The sequence below is a fragment of the Festucalex cinctus genome, chromosome 11, assembly GCF_051991245.1.
Source record: "Festucalex cinctus isolate MCC-2025b chromosome 11, RoL_Fcin_1.0, whole genome shotgun sequence".
NCBI classification, from domain to species: Eukaryota; Metazoa; Chordata; class Actinopteri; order Syngnathiformes; family Syngnathidae; genus Festucalex; species Festucalex cinctus.
Window position 1 is genome coordinate 8,256,608 of NC_135421.1, and position 20,332 is coordinate 8,276,939.

The 20,332-nt window shown below is 38.6% G+C and overlaps 1 protein-coding gene across 1 annotated transcript in view; it reads left to right on the forward strand.

The window, feature by feature from the left end:
• Positions 1-20,332, forward strand: part of LOC144030520 (contactin-associated protein-like 5) — a 155,622-nt gene that overhangs the window by 63,288 nt on the left and 72,002 nt on the right. The window contains exons 4-7 of the mRNA XM_077536901.1: positions 457-604; positions 8,671-8,874; positions 16,538-16,722; positions 17,642-17,785. Of these exons, the coding sequence (XP_077393027.1) occupies positions 457-604; positions 8,671-8,874; positions 16,538-16,722; positions 17,642-17,785 (681 nt within the window). The remainder of the gene's footprint in view (positions 1-456; positions 605-8,670; positions 8,875-16,537; positions 16,723-17,641; positions 17,786-20,332) is intronic.

A 20,332-nucleotide genomic window follows, 5' to 3' on the forward strand; every position in this document is an offset into this window, starting at 1 on the left:
CGTTGCGGACCGGGGCTATTTGAGTGATAGATGGGGGCTAATCAAACAGTGAACTATATATGTCCCGATCGGGAATGTACATCGACATCCCCCCCCCCCCCCCCCCCCCCCCCCCAAAATATCAGTACTACCCTGAACTAGCGGAAAAAAAGGTTGGGGGCCAGAGGAATAACATCCATAAACCTTTGGGGTTTGTCAAGGTGACAAAAGCTGTACTCGGTATTGGTTTCACAGTACAGCGTGACTCATTTTCAAGAGACCAGGCTATCAAAATAGTAAGTTCCAGGTGGCTTAAAACAAACGCGGTGTATTGGTGTTGGGATGATGGGTTAGTTATTAATAGACATAATGGGAACCGTTTTAAATTGTGAAACACATTCGTACATGCTCCTTTAACTGGGAAAACAGTTGCCAGTCTTCATATTGATGAGTTTGTATTGTCTCTGTCTGTCACAGACATTTGTGGGGAATATCAATTCGGAGGGTGTCGTCCAGAACAAGCTCTCCCACTCCGTAAGAGCCCGTTTCCTTCGATTCGTCCCTCTCGACTGGAATCCAAGTGGCTGGATGGGCCTCAGAGTGGAAGTCTACGGTTGTTCCTATAGTAAGTACCATATACCGTTAATCTGTTTGCATACCTTGCCCTCTTCTATATTTAGGGCCCAAACACAGACAGATACTTTTGGAATGTTAATTCTCCAAGTTGGACATAATAGTCGATGAACTGATAAAGAATTATTGTAAATAAAAAACCTGATTTTATTCACAAGATATGCCATGTATTTATTTTTGTTTACACTGCCGTAATACTCATTTATGCCACTTCAGAGCAAAAACAAAAATGGAATCCTGTCACTTGAATCATGCAGTGACACAGAGACTGCCTACATGGAAGTCAAGCAGGAAGTTATTGACTTGAATCGAAGATGTTTTGTTTTATATTGGCCATCGAAACAACATGGCAAACATTTTTTTTGTAGTAAGCAGCCAACATTCCAAATGCTTTTCGACGTGAGTAGACTTGAGTAAATTCTCCAGTGTGGGTTTATTGTTTATTGTTTAAAATGGGATCCCCATTAGTTTTCAGTCACTGTGGTGAAAAATATTCTTCCTGGTTCCCTCACAAAACTATAAATAAAATATCATTCTTTACAAAATCAAAATCACCATAATCAACATAATTAACTTAAACATTCAGACAAACAAAGAGCATAAAATAAAATAAACAGAAACAAACACAAAAGGAACCTACAGCTAACAGCCTTGAATCACACTGTACTACCAATTTTCACATTTCACATATCACTTAGTTCATTTTAATGCGGGTGTCACGGGGGGCAAGCACCCACCCACCCCAGTGAGTTAGTTACTGTGCAACCTCAGCCCTTTCAGTGTAACCTTAGATTTTTTTCATCTATGTGATTTGCAGCCAATCAAAGTGGCTACTCCCATTCCCTTTAAAATCGCCACACAGTCCTGACATGGCATAGTAGGAAGTCAAAGTGTGAAAAGTGTGTTTATAAGGAACTGTAAGCAGGCCTTCATGAGCAGTTGAAGTAAAGTGTGATCACTGAGGTGAAGTCATTGAGGTGAAGTGGGCACTTGGATAATGCCTTCCAACCCAATATGTTTAGAATTGTATTTTATTTTTAAATAATAGTAATAATAATAATAATAATAATAACAATAGTAACAACAACACTGTGTTCAATGAATGGATTTGTGTCATTTTCACACGTATTCTAACATAATTCATTCTGCAATGATTCTGAGAACGCAATGCACACTGTTTATGTCTATGAATGAAATACAATGACATCGGCCACACACGCATCTCAATCAAAATCATCAAAATCGTGTTACACTACATGTGCTAATAATTAGACGTGATTCCAGCAGGCGTAAAATTGCGTCTACGTTTAAGCTATCAAATTGTTACGTGCGCCAGGGGCGTATAAAAGAGGGCACGGATGAAGATCAAGATGCGCCAGTTTTCATGCTGAAGTGAACATGCACTGTCTATGAAAATAGTAGAGCCATAAGAGAAATGCTTTCAGATCACAGACCACAGGCACACAATGCCGCTTAAAATAAAAGGCCTAGTTGGTTCGGCTGGCGTTTGAGAACCGCAATTGAAACATGCAGAAACGACTGAAAGGACACCTTCGCATAATAGAATCATGCCCACACTCACTGCCTACAACTCTTGTAAAGCAAAGCCATGTATTTAATTTACCTTATAATGTGTGTGCGTGTGAGACAGAGAGAGCGCTCGTGTTCACATTTTCTACTGCTGTCAGGCCAGCCTGTACTCGGAAGATGAAGTCAAGCCAGCCTCCACTTAGATTGTCAATATCTGTTTACCGCAGTCATTTTCTAGCCATGCAAGTGCATGTTTTGGTACAAGAGATGGATTAGTGTATTAGTTGTTGACAGAAAACGAATATTATCAGCATTTATTGAGTGGCAAAATGTGCCTATGCCCCTCGGTGAGATGTTCTCTGATGAAACCAACCGGCGCTGAAACCCACTGCTAAACCTGCAATCTTCATATGCTAATGTTTGACTTTTAATTCTGGATTTTAAAACTCTCATCTTATCTTTGCTCGGGGTCACAAGATAGCAAGGGAATGGGAGCTAAAATCATGTAGAGAGTTCTTTCACTCTGCATTGCGTCAAGCGGGACATGGTATTGACATACCTGACACGCTTTTAAAGAGAAGGCGTCTGGTCTGTGACAGGAGATTGATAATCTCCTAAAGGGAGGGCAATGTGCATGTTAACGTGATGCCGCTGTGCTAGGCAGCTGATTTTTTTTAGGCAGCTGATTTTTTTTTATTTTCCCCATGAATATGTGCAAACATCCTTAGTTCAAACTTCAAATTAGAGTTTTCTTTCTTTTATTTATATATATATATATATATATATATATATATATATATATATATATATATATATATATATATATATATATATATATATATATATATATATATATATATATATATATATATGAGAAGAACTAAGAAGCTCCAAATATAATTTCGGTCCAAAAATAGATATGTATGCATATTGTATAACAAGATGCACTCACTGCTACCGTAGTAGGTAAGCTATCAAATGAGATATGGCCACAAGCTGGATCTAATGAAGATATACATTCTCAAATTGATTTATTATGATAGTGTATAAGGACCACGTAGTGCAAAAAAACATGATTTAAACATGATTTCAACGAGACTTGTTGCCTTTCATGCTGCCATAGACATCGTACCAAAGGATTCTCATGACTGACTCATCGAGACATGACTCATCATGCTGTCATCTCATTCTTTCTATGATGACTTTAATTCTCATCACCATGACTTTAAATCTGATGACTTTAAATTTCACCCTGAAGGCTTTAAATCAGGGGTGTCCAAATCTTTTTATTTGAGGACCACATACAGAAACTCAGAAGGACGCAAGGGCCACATAATGTTATGAAGAGAAATTGTGTTTAGTCCTAAAATGTGTACAAATAATTTGATTGTGCTTTTGCATATTTAGAAAAATGCTACAGTTTATTATTTTTTTACAGTTTTTATTCGCTTTCAGGGTGGTTCTGTTAGTTTTTATTAGTTTAGTTCTTTAAAAAAAAAAATGCTTAGTTTTAGCGTAGTTTGTTAGTTTCAGTATTATTATTATTATTTTTATTATTTTATTTTATTTTTTAATGTGTATTACTTGTGCGCAATATTCAAAAAATTTTATTAGTTTTTATTAGTTTAGTTCTTTAAAAAATGCTTAGTTTTAGTTTAGTTTGTTAGTTTCAGTATTAGTATTATTGTTTTTTTTTTTAAATGTGTATTACTTGTGCGCAATATTTTAAAAACACCATGGACACCATGGTCTGCTGCTAGATGACATCACTTCTGTGTGATATACTTTCAAACATCATTATTCCGGTTTATATAAAAATAAATCTACTAAAAATTACATTTAAAATAATCCCCAAAGGCTCATGCATTAAATTAATTACCAAAGACTAAAACGAAGGACATGTTTGCGATAATTATAGTTACTTTTAGTTAGTATTGAAAACATAAAATGTAGTTTCAGTTAGTTTTCGTTTTTTAAAAAGCATTTTCGTTTTTATTTTATTTCGGTAACATTGTTTTTTGAATTTTAGTTTTAATTTTTTCATTAGTTTTAGTGAACTAAAATAACCTTTAATGGCACCTGTTTTTTGATACCCTCCCTTCTTACTTTGACCATCTCCGAACATTTTTGTTTTGTTTATTTTATTTGAACTGAGTCAAATGCCATTTTTAGCATATGCCGCGGGCCACTGAAAAATGGACGGTGGGCCGCAAATGGCCCCCGGGTCGTAGTTTGGACACCACTGCTTTAAATCTTATCACACGACTATAAATCTCGCCACAACGACTTTAAAACTCGTCACGATGACTAAATATTGTGAAGTTGAAGGGTTTCAGATTTCAGGTGAATTAAAGAGCACACGCATGCATGCGCAAGAGAGAGAGAGAGAGAGAGAGAGAGAGAGAGAGAGAGAGAGAGAGAGAGAGAGAGAGAGAGAGAGAGAGAGAGAGAGAGAGAGAGAGAGAGGATAATGACATGTTTACTTGGTAAGGCTGCCGAATGAATAATACTGAACTCTCGAAGAAAAAACAAGAAAAATATATATTGTTGTGATGACTTTAAATCTCATGATGACTTTATATCTTGTCTTGACAACTTTAAATCTCACCCTGAAGGTTTTAAATTTCATCAGTACAACTTTAAATCTCATTACAACGAATTTAAAACTCGTCACAACTCAACGACGCTAAATATTGTCCGACTTTAAATCTCACCATGATGACTTTAAATATCACTAGACTAAGTGCAATTTCTGAAGATATTGCGTGGGAATGCTGAAAGCTGAATGCTAAAGTTTGAATGCATGTGGAAAGTTTATGAAGTAAACTGAGAGACAAAATATGAAATTATGACCTCCTGGTTACTGGATAATGCACTTTACAAACTGTGCCATCGAGCAGTGTAAGAAACCTGGTTATGATGATAAGTTATATGTATGGAAGTGGGCGTGGAAAGTGATACTTGGAAAAAGTTCAACGTCTGTCCCATTGAAAATGAATGGAGAAAAATTTATATTGATATAAGTTGATATTGATATAAGTTAAATTGTGTAAATACTGTAAGTAATGTGGAATCAGACAATATATACCCCGGAAGGGGTGAATTTTTTAAGCTAGTTGAAATTTGAACAGTGTAAATTTGAAGTTATTATGTGTGAGTACACGGCAAAAAAGTGTGGAGAATAAAAATCACAATAACATATTCTCCTGACAATTTAAAATCTCATTGACGACTTTAACTCGAGTCCTAACGACTTTAAATCTTGTCACGATGACTTTAAATCTTGTCGTAATGACTTTAAATCTCATCACAACGACTATAATATTGGTGGGATGACAAAATCTCGTCATGATGACTAAATCTCGGTTTGCTCTTATATATTTTTTTTCTTGCTAGGTGACTTAATATGCCATATAGGTTCTTAATTTAAGAACAGATTTATAATTGTGGTTGCAGTATGTAGTGGTGTCATTTTTGGATCTGGTTCTAATATTTTGGTTCCTTTATTTAGGTACAAAGAACAGCTCTAACTAGGATGCAGCATAGCTGTAAACCCCAAACAATGATGTTAAATTAGTATCTCAAACAGCACATTAGAATCCCAGTGAAGGCATTTTTGGCTGTTATAAATGCAGGTGTACTTCATGAAGTATCCCATGAGTTTGCATGATAACAGTTTTCCACAGTTGTTAAAAAAAAAAAAAAAAAACTTCCAAGGGATTCAGTTGAAAATGAGGCAATTAAAAGCAGTGAGCGTGGCGGACAATGTCACAATGAGCAGTTTTATGGCGTCCGGCTGCCTCACACACACACTTCAGCGTCGGTGTTAGACAAACATAAACGCTGTCTCGCCATTGCCGCCGCTGTCGTATTCTTCAGATGATCAGCTTCAGCCTTCAAAGGAAAATGAAACCGGCCACTTTAGCGGAGCTCATCTGCAGTCACATTGTCATGCGCGGCTCGCGTTGCCATGTTGGAGCGTGGCGTCTCTCACAAGAAGGATTATGTAGATCGAGGTGACGGCCAAAATGCTGCCTCGCCGCCAATCGATTGTACACTCTATGAACGATGAGGCGCGCAAATGATGAGGGAGGATGAGGTGTTCTCAGCCACTACGGCATCAGGGAAGACATTTGTAAATTGGAATGTCATTTTTATTGTGAGCGTAACACTTTACTTTTCTCGTCAAGATCACAGTTATTGTTATTATTATTGAATACACCGCAGTTCAGATCAACTGCAAAGGCGGTTCTCAAACAAAGACCAACAGCACAACAGGGGTTGGCATCAGAGAGTCGTGATGGGCGATAACACGTAACATGTTATTGCCTATAAAGGGGACCAAAAAAGACCCCTTAATTGCCTGTATACAAATAGTCGGGTCTCTGGAGTGCCTGAAAACACATCAAGTGCGATATTAAACAATCAAGTAAATCTGTTGTTATTGACCTAGTTCTGAAACGGTTTCAATGAATGAACGGTAATTACTTCCACAAGGAAAAATACAATCTATGTTATCTTGGCAGAGCGTGTATTCTTTGCAGCTTGGAGTCACTTTTTATTTTTATTTATTTATTTATTTTTTAAAAATTTATATACCAGGGCTCTGCATACATACAGCCACCTCTAGCACCGCCCCTAGTCATCATGGTAACCAAATCTGCACTCGTCATTGGCCCAGCAGTCTGTGAAATGGTGTCACAAACATGTTAGAAAGACACAAATTTACATCACGTACAACTGTAGAATCGTTGATAAGGATTTTGGGTTTCAGTAAAATTGTGATCTTCATTATAGCTTGTAAATGTATTTACTCAAACACTTTGAAGTTGGCCACAAAATATTTTAGAAATACTTTCAAATACAGTCAACCCCTGTCACGGTTCAGCATCCTCGGAATCACATGCTTACAGATTTTTTTTTTCACTTTTTTTTTTTTTAATATTTAAAAATATGTACCGGTATCTAATATTTTTTTTAGGGGGGGATGATCACACCCTCCTCTATTTTTCATGAAAAATGTATATTGACTGTCTTTTTGAAAACTGCTTTTTTTTTAAATATAATAATAATAATAATAATAATAATAATAATAATAATAATAATAATAATAATAATAATAATTTCATAATATATCTCTCAATTTACTTCATAAGCATTCCACATGCATTCAAATCTGATCATTCAGCTATTAGCATTCAGCTTTCAGCATTCCCACGAAATTTCTCCAGAAAGTCTAGTTATTATGAAGTAATTCAATTACTAACTATAAAATAATTGATAACTATAACTAATTACTTTTATAAAGTAACGTTCCCAACACTACTAGCATTAAGCCAGCTCCCAATCTTTTTTGGTGATCAATTCAGGTGTTGACTACCCATAATCATGCTGTAGCTTCTGTCCGACGCAACTCTAAACACAGGACAAATTGTCGTGAATTTAAGTGTGTATTGCAGTATTAATAATTGGTCCATGCGCCTGTGCAGTCATGTCAGCCTTTTGCCCTGGCGATCAATCCAGGATGTAGTCTGCCCACAGTCATCTGGGACAGACTCCAGTTTCCCTGCAACACTAAACAAGATAAACCGTAGAAACTTGATGTCTGCATCAAGAAATTGATGTTTTGGTCGCGCCCCAACTATATAAGCGCAGCACCTGTGCAGTCATGCGGTCCTCCTTTTCACTTGATTCATCGTAATTGTTGTAATTAGGACTCCCCGGGTAGCAGGATTAACTTTATTCTAGCCCGTTACTTTGATTAGTCTGTTTCGGTTTGTGAAGAAACAGCTTGTTAAAAAATATTATGTTTGTAGCGTTTTTTTGTGTGTGTTTTTATTCTCCCTCCTCTGCGGAGAGAGCCGACTGTGGAGAGCCACAGGCGCAGTCGCTTGCATAGCATTACTTCGTATTTATGGAGCACACCGTAGCGCTCCAGGCTACACAAAGTGCTTCACAGATCACAAAACAAACAGGAGTGGTATAAAACAAACAAGAGGCCTGCAGAGTTAAAGCACACGGTTGAGGAACAAGTTGCCCCCTCTGAAGAGTGTTTTTTCGCTATGTGTGTCATGTTAGTTTCCGAGCCATTGTGCCCCTTCAGGAGATAAGCGGCAGGTCCTGCAACCGCATGCCCCCCGCCTCAGGGGAGACATGAACATTAACACAGATAATGACCGATTCTTTTGCCCCACAGCCACTGCATATTGGAACCATTTTTCACATGCCGCACTGTAGTAGACCATGTGGGCATTCTGACACCAAAATAGCCTTTTTGTCTGGGAGAAAAGTTTTGTTTTGGTCTGCCACAAATACTAAAAAAAAAAAAAAAGCCATAAAAAGGGGCCACATTAAATTCTCGTGGAATGCTGCAGATTGCTAATGAGCTTTACATAGATCGAGCAAATTTCAAAATGAGATCATAAAGATTATTTTGACTGCAGGCGCACTCCACATCTCATCTCATTGCCATGTTTTTTCCGCACTGTCACACTGATACAAGCATTGCTCTGTTTTCCTCCATTCCAGAGTCCTACGTGGCAGACTTTGATGGCAGAAGCTCCTTGCTGTATCGATTTAACCAAAAGTCCATGTCCACCGTGAAAGATGTCATCTCGCTGCTGTTTAAGACTCAGCAGGCCAATGGGGTTTTGCTGCACGGCGAGGGCCAGAGAGGCGACTACATCACTCTGGAGCTCCACCGGGGGAAGCTGGACTTCTACCTCAACTTAGGTGATGTATATTTTGTACTATTAACACTTTAAACTAAGAGGTTATAGAGCCACATGCTGTATAGAGACGCATTCTGTCACTTATTAGCATTGTGGCATTTTTTTGTGTTTTGTTTTATAAAACACTAGAAGAAAAGAGTATTTGGACAGACAAAATCAATTTACAAAAACAAGGAAAGCATCCAGAATCATGAAGAACTTTGAGGCTTCTCTGAGAAGTCAAATTAATGAAGCATAACTGTCAATCACAACAGTCCACAAATGTGTGTTTGCGAGTGTAGGTCAATAACTGTAATTTGAAGACTGAATTAGGAATAATCATGCACTTCACCATTTTCCCCCATTTTTTTTTCTGTGGAACAGCATGTTAAAATTCATGGATTACAAAAATTCAATTTCAGTTGAAGAGCTTATTTAAAATAGTGTATCGTTAAGCCTTACAGAAACATTCCAATCAAATCCAGTGAGTAATTTCACTATTTATTTATTTTTGGCCCCAAAAATGTGGAGGTGTAGAAATGAAACATTTTCACAATGTTTAGGCAAGGCAAGTTTATTTGTATAGCACATTTCATACACAAGGCAACTCAATGTGTTTTACACAAGGAAAGGCAACACATAAGCATCAAGAAACAGTAGTTAACATTCAGAGGAAGAAAAATAAATGAAAATAGGTTACAAAATTTACTAAAAAGAACATACAATAACAATCTTAAAAGATTATTCAACAAACTTTAAAACATTTAACATAAGGAAGTTTAAAATAATAAAAAAACACTTAATTGAAGCTGTTTAAAAGTCCCTAATCAAAGGAATAAGAAAAGAGCAAAGTTTTTAACCTGGATTTAAAAGCATTTACACTCGGGGCTGACTTCACTTCTGTTGGTAGCCTATTCCATCTGTGTGCAGCATAATAGCTAAATGCAGCTTCACCATGTTTGCTTCGAACTCTGGATTCCACTAGTTGGCCCGAGTCTGTAGATCTCAGAGCCCTGCTGGGTTTGTACTCAATCATCATTTCTTGGATATATTCAGGACCCAAATCATTTAGTGATTTATAGACGAGTAGCAGAACTTTCAAATCGATTCTACAGCTGACTGGGAGCCAGTGTAAATCCTTAAGTACTGGAGTAATATGTTCTGATCTCTTTGTTTTGGTCAGAACTCGAGCTGCAGCGTTCTGAATGAGCTGCAATTGTCTCATGTTCTTTTGAGAGAGTCCAGTCAGAAGACCGTTACAGTAATCGAGTCTGCTGGAGATAAAAGCATGGATAAGCTTCTCTTGGTCTGCTTGAAGCATGCAGTCCTTCAGTCTGGATATGTTTTTCAGCTGGTAAAAGGCTGTTTTAGTGATGAATTTAATATGATTGCTGAAGGTCAGATCTGAGTCTATTAGTACCCCAAGATTTCAAACTTGGTCTTTAGTTTCTAAAGACAGTGACTCAAGCAGTTTTATAACTGCAATCCTCTTTTCTTTATTGCCGAAAACAATGAGGTCAGTTTTGTTTTCGTTTAGCTGAAGGAAATTTTGGTTCATCCAGTTGTTAATTTGCTCTAGAGAATGACACAATACGTTAATAGAACTGCTGTCATTTGGGGACATTGATAAATACAGTTGTGTCATCTGCATAACTATGATAGTCAACATTGGCGTTCTGAAGCATTTGACCCAAAGGTAACATATACAGACTGAACAACAGGGGTCCAAGGACTGACCCTTGAGGAACCCCACATGTCATGGCCTTTCGATCAGATTCAAAATTTCCAATAGTCACAAAGTAACTCCTTTCCTCCAAATAGGACCTGAACCATTTAAGGACTGTTCCATTTAACCCCACCCAAGTTTCCAGCCTGTCTAACAGTATATTATGATCAATCGTGTCAAATGCTGCACTGAGGTCCAACAAGACGAGCACTGATACCTTCCCTGCATCAGTGCTCAATCTTTTTCGTTCAGTACTTTAATCAGAGCTGTTTCTGTACTGTGATGAGGGCGGAAACCTGACTGGAATTTATCCAAAAGTCCGTTTAAGCTCAAGAAATTGCTGAGTTGATTAAAAACCACTTTTTAAACTATTTAGACTGTTTAGACCAGCGATGTACAAACTACGGCCCGGGGGCCATTTGCGGACCGCCGTCCATTTTTCAGTGGCCCGCGACATATGCTAAAAATGGCATTTGACTCAGTTCAAATAAATAAACAAAACAAAAATGTTTGGAGATGGTCAAAGTAAGAAGGGAGGGTTTCGAAAAACAGGTGCCATTAAAGGTTATTTTAGTTAACTAAAACTAATGAAAAAACTAAAATAAAAAAAAATATTGTTACCGAAATAAAATAAAAACAAAAATGCTTTTTAAAAAACAAAAACTGACTGAAACTACATTTTATGTTTACAAAACTAACTAAAACGAACTATAATTACAGCAAACATGTCCTTCGTTTTAGTCTTTGGTAATTAATTTAATGCATGACCCTTTGGGGATGATTTTAAATGTGATTTTTAGTAGATTTATTTTGATATAAACCGGAATAATGACGTTTGAAAGTATGTCACAGTGACGTGACGTCATCTAGCAGCAGCCAATAGAAAAGCACCTTCAGATGACATCGCTTCCATGGTGTTTTTTTTTTTAATATTGCGCACAAGTAATAGACATTCAAAAAAACTAATACTAATACTGAAACTAACAAACAAAATTAAAACTAAGCATTTTTTAAAGAACTAAACTAATAAAACCACCCACAGATCCACCCTGAAAATGAATAAAAACTAACTAAAATAAAAAATTCAAAAACTATAATAACCCTACTGCCATATTACAAATAAATTGGTTTATATACTGGAGCATTTTTCTAAATATGCAAAAGCACAATTGCACAATTTTTAGGACGAAACACAATTTCTCTTCATAAGATTATGTGGCCCTTGCGTCCTTCTGATTTTCTGTATGTGGCCCTCAAATGAAAAAGTTTGGACACCCCTGGTTTAGACCTTTACCAGTACATACCTAGGGTTTGAAAAAAATAAATAGATTCACAGATTTCATTTACAATGTATCTTAATATGCCGCACATACTGTAATTAAAAGTGCATTTAACAGCAGTTACAGAGTTGATGAGTTTAAAATAAACAGGTGTGTGTTATTCATGGGATTTTATAGTAATTACCGTGCATTTGGTTCTTGCCAATGCTGTTGACTTGGGCACAGCTTTACATTGTCTGCTGGTTCAATTTGTTAAGGAGTGTATATATTTTTCTGCCTTTTTTTTTTTTTTTTTTTTAATATAAAGCCCAAAGAAAAAGTGGCATTTTTTATTTTAGGGATGGGAATTGCAGGGTAACTCTCCATTTAATATTATCTTGAAGTTTTACCAGTGGGGACAGAACTATCCTATCTCATCTGGAAGGATTTGCGCTTTTTTACCGTACGGTTTAGGTAGAGTCCTGCTGCGGCAAACAATATTGCAACTAGATGTTGGAGTGATGAAAGTGTGCTTCCTATCTACGCTCAAGCTGCCCTTGAGCAAGGCACCGACCCCTCGCCCTATCTTAAGAGATGCATATCTCCCCTTGCATGCCTGCAGGTCTCTGATTTGGGTCTCTGGGTGGTGTGTATCACAAAATATATAGCAGAGTATAAATTGAATTTCCCATTGAGGGATTTTAATCAGTAGAATAAATTGTAATATATAGACATATTTTCCAAATGAATCGATAAATACTGCAGTTGGCTGGAAAGCGGTTTCGCCCCAAGTCAACTGGGATCGGTTCCAACTCACACAAGCAGTGTCAAAATTGGATGGATGAATAATCGAGAATGGTTTTACAGTTCATTGAAAAGACAATTTGTCAAGTTAACATTTTTTAGGACAGAGAGGAAAAACACACAACATGACATTGATAGATGGAATTACCGTAAAATAAATATGTATATACGATGTTTTCCTTCACCTCGATATATCACTCACCATTGATATATCAACTTTTTGATATTTTGTCACACTTCCAACTGTATATAGTGTGACCTCTTCTTACACTACTACACGTTTATTTTTAGTCAGGAAGCAGACTGTGTCATCTCTCCAACATCTCGGTGCCATTGTGCTTAATTGTTCCAAAGCCCAAGTGCTTACAGATGAGCTCACCCACCCACTTGAGGAATGGATCTCTAAAACAATAATAATAATAATAATAATAATAATAATAATAATGCCATTTGAGTTTGAATTGAATAATTTATTTTTATTTTATCATAGTATCTATTTCTGTTTTATGAATTAATGTTGAGTTGTTTATCACGAAGGTGAATGTAAAGAAAGAATGGTGTGATTTTGTCTGCCTTTATGGCCATTCTCATTTACAACAGGCTTACAGAAAATAATGTTGCGTGCACACTGCACAAGCCTAGATGCAACGAATATGTTAATGTTGGCATGCAAAAGACGCACAGATTTTTCAAAGTGAATCTGCAAGTTGTTTTTTTTTTTTTTACATGACAATAATGTGGCATGGCATGTGTGTAAAATACTGCACAGGGAGTCCTAATTTCATCATTTTGACTTTACAGCGCCAGTGCCCCATCCGTAGCACCTTCTTTTTTGTTACTTTCCCAAAATAATCACGCCATTTTAGTAATTTTAAGTTGTGTTGTTGTTACCTCCAATAACGGACGTCCTCAAGCAGGTCTGCTCACCATGAGCGTGTCACATTTCCATGTTTAAGTTTCCATTAGCTCCGCTTTGCCATCCGTCAGCAATGAATGTCTGTGCGGAAACACGAAATATTGATTCCGGCTTTTCCGGGTCGCACAAGTATCTTTTGTTTTTTTGTTTTCGTTTTTAATTACTGTACAAAGTATTTTGATGTAAATATCAACTTGAACAGTGAAATCCGACTTAAGTAGAAATTTGGGTTACATCGCCAGCGTAGGCACAGAACTCAGCTGTAACTTGAGGACTCCCTGTATATACATAGTAACTAGAGCCGAGCACATCTTTGCAGGCCTGCACATGGGACAGAGTAAAACTCAACATAAGCGTTGAAAAAACAACAACAACAACAACCTTATGTCGTTTAAAACTGCAATCACCAATTGTATGTGGACAGCTCTACTTGTGACCACATCACCCCTAAAAATGTCATCACGATTTCTCCAGTATTTGTATTTTTCACAGTACGGCAAGTGAGAAGGGACATATTACAATGCGGTTGGCAGAGGCATTTGAAGCCAATACATTAAAGAAACAATGGGAGCCACAAACCTTTTGGATATCTAAAATGAAGAATTTCATCTCTGCTCCAGACAACTGTTGAACTGGGTAGCCAGGGATAGTGCTATGCCGAGGATAGGTGGTGCTATAGCCCCGTCAAAAGATTTGTGTAGCCTTACTTAAGCCTATCCAGCATTTTATTGATATTCTAAAATATATTTTAAAATTACTTTATCAGCTCCTATTAATTGGTCGAGCCCCCCTTTAGCCGCAGGAGGAAGTCGTACCTGCTAGTAGATATGTCAGCCTTATTGGACGTGGCCATCGTATTAGCGCCCCCCCCCCCCAAAAAAGGCAAATAATATTTGAAAAATTGAGTTTGAATGACTTAAAACAATGAAAATCAAAGGTTCAGTATTAACCCAATGTGTTCTGGCTTGATGATACATCTCCAAAGAGGCATCTATACAAATCGCTTCACTTCACCACATCCAATACAGCTGCGGTGTCAATGTACTCAACATGACATCTTTGCAGGGCCGGATTGACCATCTGGCAGACAGGGCAGATGCCCGTTGGGCCCAGACACGGTGCTCCGCATACGCTGATCACGCACTGCGCGTAGGGCACCAACTGCCTAAGGGGGCACCAAAAAACAAATCAAGCCCGTAAAAATAATCATATTAGTAATTATAATATTGGTGTCTAATATTTAAAATAAAAGCTTGTAAACATGTTAATAAATACAAAAAATAACGTAGCATTATTTACTGGACGAGCGGTATCGCTGGTCTACGTTGGTGCCCCCCCTCCCCTAGTAGTTTGTTCCTATTAGGGAAAGGGGGAGGGCTGCGGGGTGCACTTTTGCTCCAACGAAGCAAACTACTAGGGAAAGGGGGAGGGGGGTGGCGTGCAATTTATGCTTCAATCGCAAATTTGGCAGAAGTTTATTCTTGGATATCTGGATATGTCATCAAAAAGGCATCAAGAATTGGGGGCAGAAAAGAGGAAAAGAAAAAACGAGATGATGCTCGCGCGTCACTTGCAAGTATGACAATGACAATTTGTTTATTTTGTAGCAGCTACGTTTACATGACCACGGTTAGCAAAAACAAACAAACAAAACAAAAACACTCCAAACCGCCGCAGTGGAATGGTTGTGACCAGCACGTTCATTATACGGTATGTTAAATGTAATATGACGAGACAATATTGTTTCATATGGAACGGCCAAGAGCGGCATGTACTGGTGAAAGTGTAATTTGAAAATAATAATAATAATCATCTTAAGGCTAAGTAGATTTCCTCATTTCATATTCATAGTTTTAACATTATGTCCAGAATTTTTACATAGTGCCCTATCAGTCCACAAAACATTTATGCTTAGGGCACCAAAATAGCTAGCGCCGTCCCTGGTTGGGCCTGCCTCTTTTGGGGCTGTTGCAGTGCTTTTTAATTGTTATTTTCTTACATTTTACCCCTAGAGAATAGGGATGTAACGATAAGGGCAATATCGTGATATCTTGATATTAAAACTGCCACAATATCGTCGTCGTCATGTTCACAATATTTAAAAGGAACACATCTGTTAAAAAAAATGTCACGTTAATTTCTAGTTGTGCATTTCTAGCACCCTCTAGTGGCTAGTTTATTAGTGCAATTTAACTTTCATTAGGGATGTTTTGGCCTTCTATATTTAAGATCTATGCTAATTTGCTTGTGAAGCAATATTGTGATCTTTTTTAATTAAATACCCCCCCCCCCACACACACACACACACAATAACGTGATAATTATCGTATCGTGACCTTCATATCGTGATAATATTGTATCGTGATGTTTGGATATCGTTACATCCCTACTAGATAGAGACTTGCGCACAATTTAGAGGTACCAGTCTGTTAATCCAGTCTGAATATAGATAGCAAACTGAAATAACATCAATAAACATCTGTGGCAAAACTACGTTAGACGGGAGTCAGGCTGCCAGGGCCGATTTTTTTGTGCCAGTCCAGCCCTGTAGCGGTTGTTGCAAAGGACACAATTCAAGAATATCATCAAATATATAGATCAAAGTATGTACTGTGCAATGCATTTCCAGATTCAAGCTACTGTACTCTTTCCAAACAGTATTGTGTAACATGGAGTGAGCACACAATTCTGTTAAAACAAAAGAAATAAAATCAAGGCCAAAAAAAACAACTGTACAAAAGTGTAGCACTGCAGGGAACTCTCTGTGAAAACAAAAATGAATTGTAACCCTAATTAATGCTAACACTAATGTCTTAGTATTTACTGCTGTGATAAAGGTCATGAAAACAACAAATATCTTTTTTACACAATCTAATGGGCAACATAGAGTTCATGGGTTGGTGTCGTGGACGCGACTGACCTCACTTGCACACTTTCAAATCACCTAACAGCACACCCCCACCCCCTGCTGTTTTTCCAGACGACAGCCGTCCGAGGTTGAGCGCCCCCCGCATTGCCGTCACGGTGGGCAGCCTTTTGGACGACCAGCATTGGCACGCTGTGCACGTGGAGCGCTTCAACAAGCACGTCAACCTCACTGTGGACGCCCACACGCACCACTTCCAAACCCAAGGGGAGGCCTACTCGCTGGAGGTGGACTACGAGGTTAGCAAAATTAGCAACAAGTGCTCCGAATCGGTTTGTAAAATGGAGTGCACTTGATGCATTTATCCCGTAAGCAGAGAATTGGTAACACCACGCATGTGAGAAGTGGTTGAAGGCTTCCCTCTCTAGCACCGCAGAGAAGAAAAAAAAAAAAAAGCCGAAGATTTAATAGTGGAGGAAATGTATAAAGTATGGATTGAACACCTCCATGGTCCTTCTGCATTATGCATGCGGCCGAGTGCATATTCAGGATCCCTTTAAAGCCTCCTCCTTTTAAAAGTAGTCAGCCGGACATAATGCTTTCAACTCATGCAGCTAGCATTAATTAGCGGGCCAAAGCTGATAAAATCTCAACTGTTAAAAAGACGTTTCAACCGTGCACGCCGCTCAAGAACTGGCGGGCATAAGTAATGGCTCAATTCCTGAAAATCTTACCTTTTAATGACCGCATACTCCATCCCATTAATAATCAGACGCTGGAACAGGCTCGGCCTTCCCGGAAAACGTTCGCCAAACGGCTGGGGGATTTGTTTTGCAGGGAGTCGCATCATCTAAGTGAGCTTGGCTTGCGTTCCATACGTTCAGTGATATGAGATGGGATGAGCTCTCCTCTCAGTTCAAGTCCTTTCATGGAAACTTACTTTTAATAACTAGAATAAAAGCAGCTTAAAATGGAGAGTGTGGCATGTTTTTAAACATGCATGGGATCAGTCTGAGCATCCTCCGCCTCTTCCGTTGAACCCTGGCATGTCAGTGGTCGAGTTACTAGCACCGCTTTAACCACTCAGAAAGCCCAACCTTAAGTTTGCATGTTCTCGTCATGCATGTGTTTTCACCGGTTTGCCCCACAAACCAAAAATCTTACTACTCCTCACGCATAAACTTAAATTCAGCATATTTACCCATATTTTTGTCCTAGCTGAGCTTTGGTGGAATCCCACTTCCTGGGAAGCCTGGGACGTTCCTCAGGAAGAACTTTCATGGATGCATGGAGAACCTTTACTACAATGGCATCAATATCATAGACCTGGCCAAACGACGAAAGCCGCAGATACACAGTGTGGTAAGTTTGTCTGTTGTGCTTTTTGATTCATCAAAATATGCTGCTGGCTACTATTTAACTCTAAAGAATGAATCTCATCCTTTTTAACTTGAAAAAGCAACCCTGCATTTAGGGCCAATCACAGTACTAGAATTAGAAGATATCGGGAGTAGGCTACCCCAGATTTCGATCCTCAGACTATTCTTGTTATTTTTGCAGATTCTCTCTGGTTGAGAAAGAATACTACACATTACTCCTACAATACTGTATTGCAATATTAAAGGTGCATTGCAGAGTTTAAAATGTTCAAGATTTTTCGAAATTGTGCATGGTCCACCACTGCCCAGAGTACAAAGAGCCCTGATTTTTTAAATGCAACTGTGCCTATAAGCTTGTATCTTCCCTTTGGTGTGAAGTCTTCGCTTGTGGTGGTGGGTGACGTCATGTTCGTCCCTGTGGGCATTTAGTAGACCTGGGACGATCCACTTCTGTCACAATACAAACCAGATCCCGATACCTTGGTGGAGATCAATAAGTATTGTGATACCTTTGTTCGTTTGTTTGTTTTGTTTTATTTTTGGCCATTTGTGTGTGGGGTGTGTGTGTGTGTGGGGGGTTACTTGAATATTCAAGTTAAAAAAGGGATCACCCTGCCAGGATGGCCGATTTTTTAATCATAAACTCATTGTTTGTCTTTTAATCAGGAAAGTGATAGCAATCATTTTCAATTTCATCCATCTGTTTTGGAAATTCAGGGGAAAAAAACAAATGTGAATTGCATGACACGTTCGTCACAGTGATCATCGACACTTGGAAGTTGTAACGCACCTGTCTTGTTCTGAGCGTCGCTTCCCCATCAGCCACTCCGCTGTTGGGTACCTCCCCCCGCAGCTGGGGTTGTCGTAGTTCGCTTCGACCTCCATTCCTCCAAGCGTAGAATGAGTGCTGGCCCGCGTGGGCCGCCTCGCGGATGCCGGTGGAGCACGGTATATTACCACCTGCACAGCCCGCAGCCCAAGTCGCGGCCCCCGGGCTCGGCCGACGGGGCCACCTTGAAACCTGTCATGGTTTGAGTTGATTTTGTTATGGCATAGGTTTAATTTTGGGTTTAGTTTGATTTTGTCATCATGTTTCTTTAAGTTCAATCTTGATCTGTTTTGTTTTGTTTTGTTTTTCTGAGTCTCCCCTAGTCTTGTTAAGGCTTGTCATGTCCACCTGTGTTTGCCCGCCCTTTCTCATGTGTCAACCAATCAGCACCCTCTGCCACTTGTGTCTTGCCCAGCTGTGTCTCATTGTCAATCAGTGTGTATGTGTTTTTAGTCTCTGTTATTCTGTCAGTCTGCGTCGGTTCATTGTTGTTGTTTTCGTGCCGTCTTGCTGCCAGTTTGTTTGCCATGTTTCCCCAGTGTCATGTTTTGGTTAAGTTTTGGAGTTTTTCTTTTTTAGTTTTGGTTTAATTAAATTATGCTTCTTTTTTGAGCACCTCTGCTTCGTTCGCCTCCTGCGCTTGGGTCCTCCACACCTAATAGTCGTGACAAAACCTGAACGAGGTGGCGAATGAATGTTGAATTTAAGCACATTACAAAGAGGAGAGGAAAAGAAACTAACCAGTAGTGGGAGGGGCAAGGGAAGATGGAAAGCGCCATTTGTCTTTGGTTTTTCTTGGTCCAAGGGGAAAATATTAGCTAATAGCTAGTAGGCTACGCTCTTGTTCATCTTTTTTTTGTTTTGTTTTGTTGTCTCTAAACTTTGGTGGTGCAATGCTGCTCCCCCTATGATATTAGCAAATTCAAATATAGCTAGCTACTTGTAATGCAGCCACACTGCCAGCAGATGTGCTGCATTGCAATGTATGGTATCAATTAAGTATCGTGATACCACTTAATGGATCGATACTGTGGATCGTGTGAACAAGTATCATGATATATTGCCAAACGATATTTTGTCCCAGACATTTAGTGTTAGAGTATGACACAGTTGGGATGCAAACTGGGGGGAAAAAACAAAACAAAACAAGGGACCGGCTTTGAGCACAGCCCAAACTCCGGCTCAGACTACAAAATAACTGAAAAAGAAAGAAGAGTTTAGGTGAACGTATTTGCACACTCACAATGCACGAGCTAGATACTGCAGTTACACATTAGGCCAGAGGTGGCAGTGTCTGCAGATAGGAAATACATGGCGGGCCAATCAAGTGATCTGTAACTCCTCCCACTAAAAATCTTATTCCGAGAGAGAGCAGAGTGGAGTTGTGAGTGGATCAAATGGTTTGAGGCAGGATTGTTCAGACTACACTATAGCAATTTAAAATGTTCACACTTCAAACCTATCCTTTATTTTCTAAAATCTCTGTTTCATTTTCAGGCACTTTAGTATGCCTTGTACAAAAGCATGGAACGTTTTGTCATTTTATTTGGAATAGTTTTATTATCCCTTCTAGTTTTGTGTGGAAAAATCAACAAATATTGCTGGAATTGAAATGTTTTTGCACCAGAACTCTAGAACTTGTTAAAATTGAGGCGCCATTGTTGTAGCCTTAGGTTGCTAGTTGCTAAAAAAAAAAAAGAA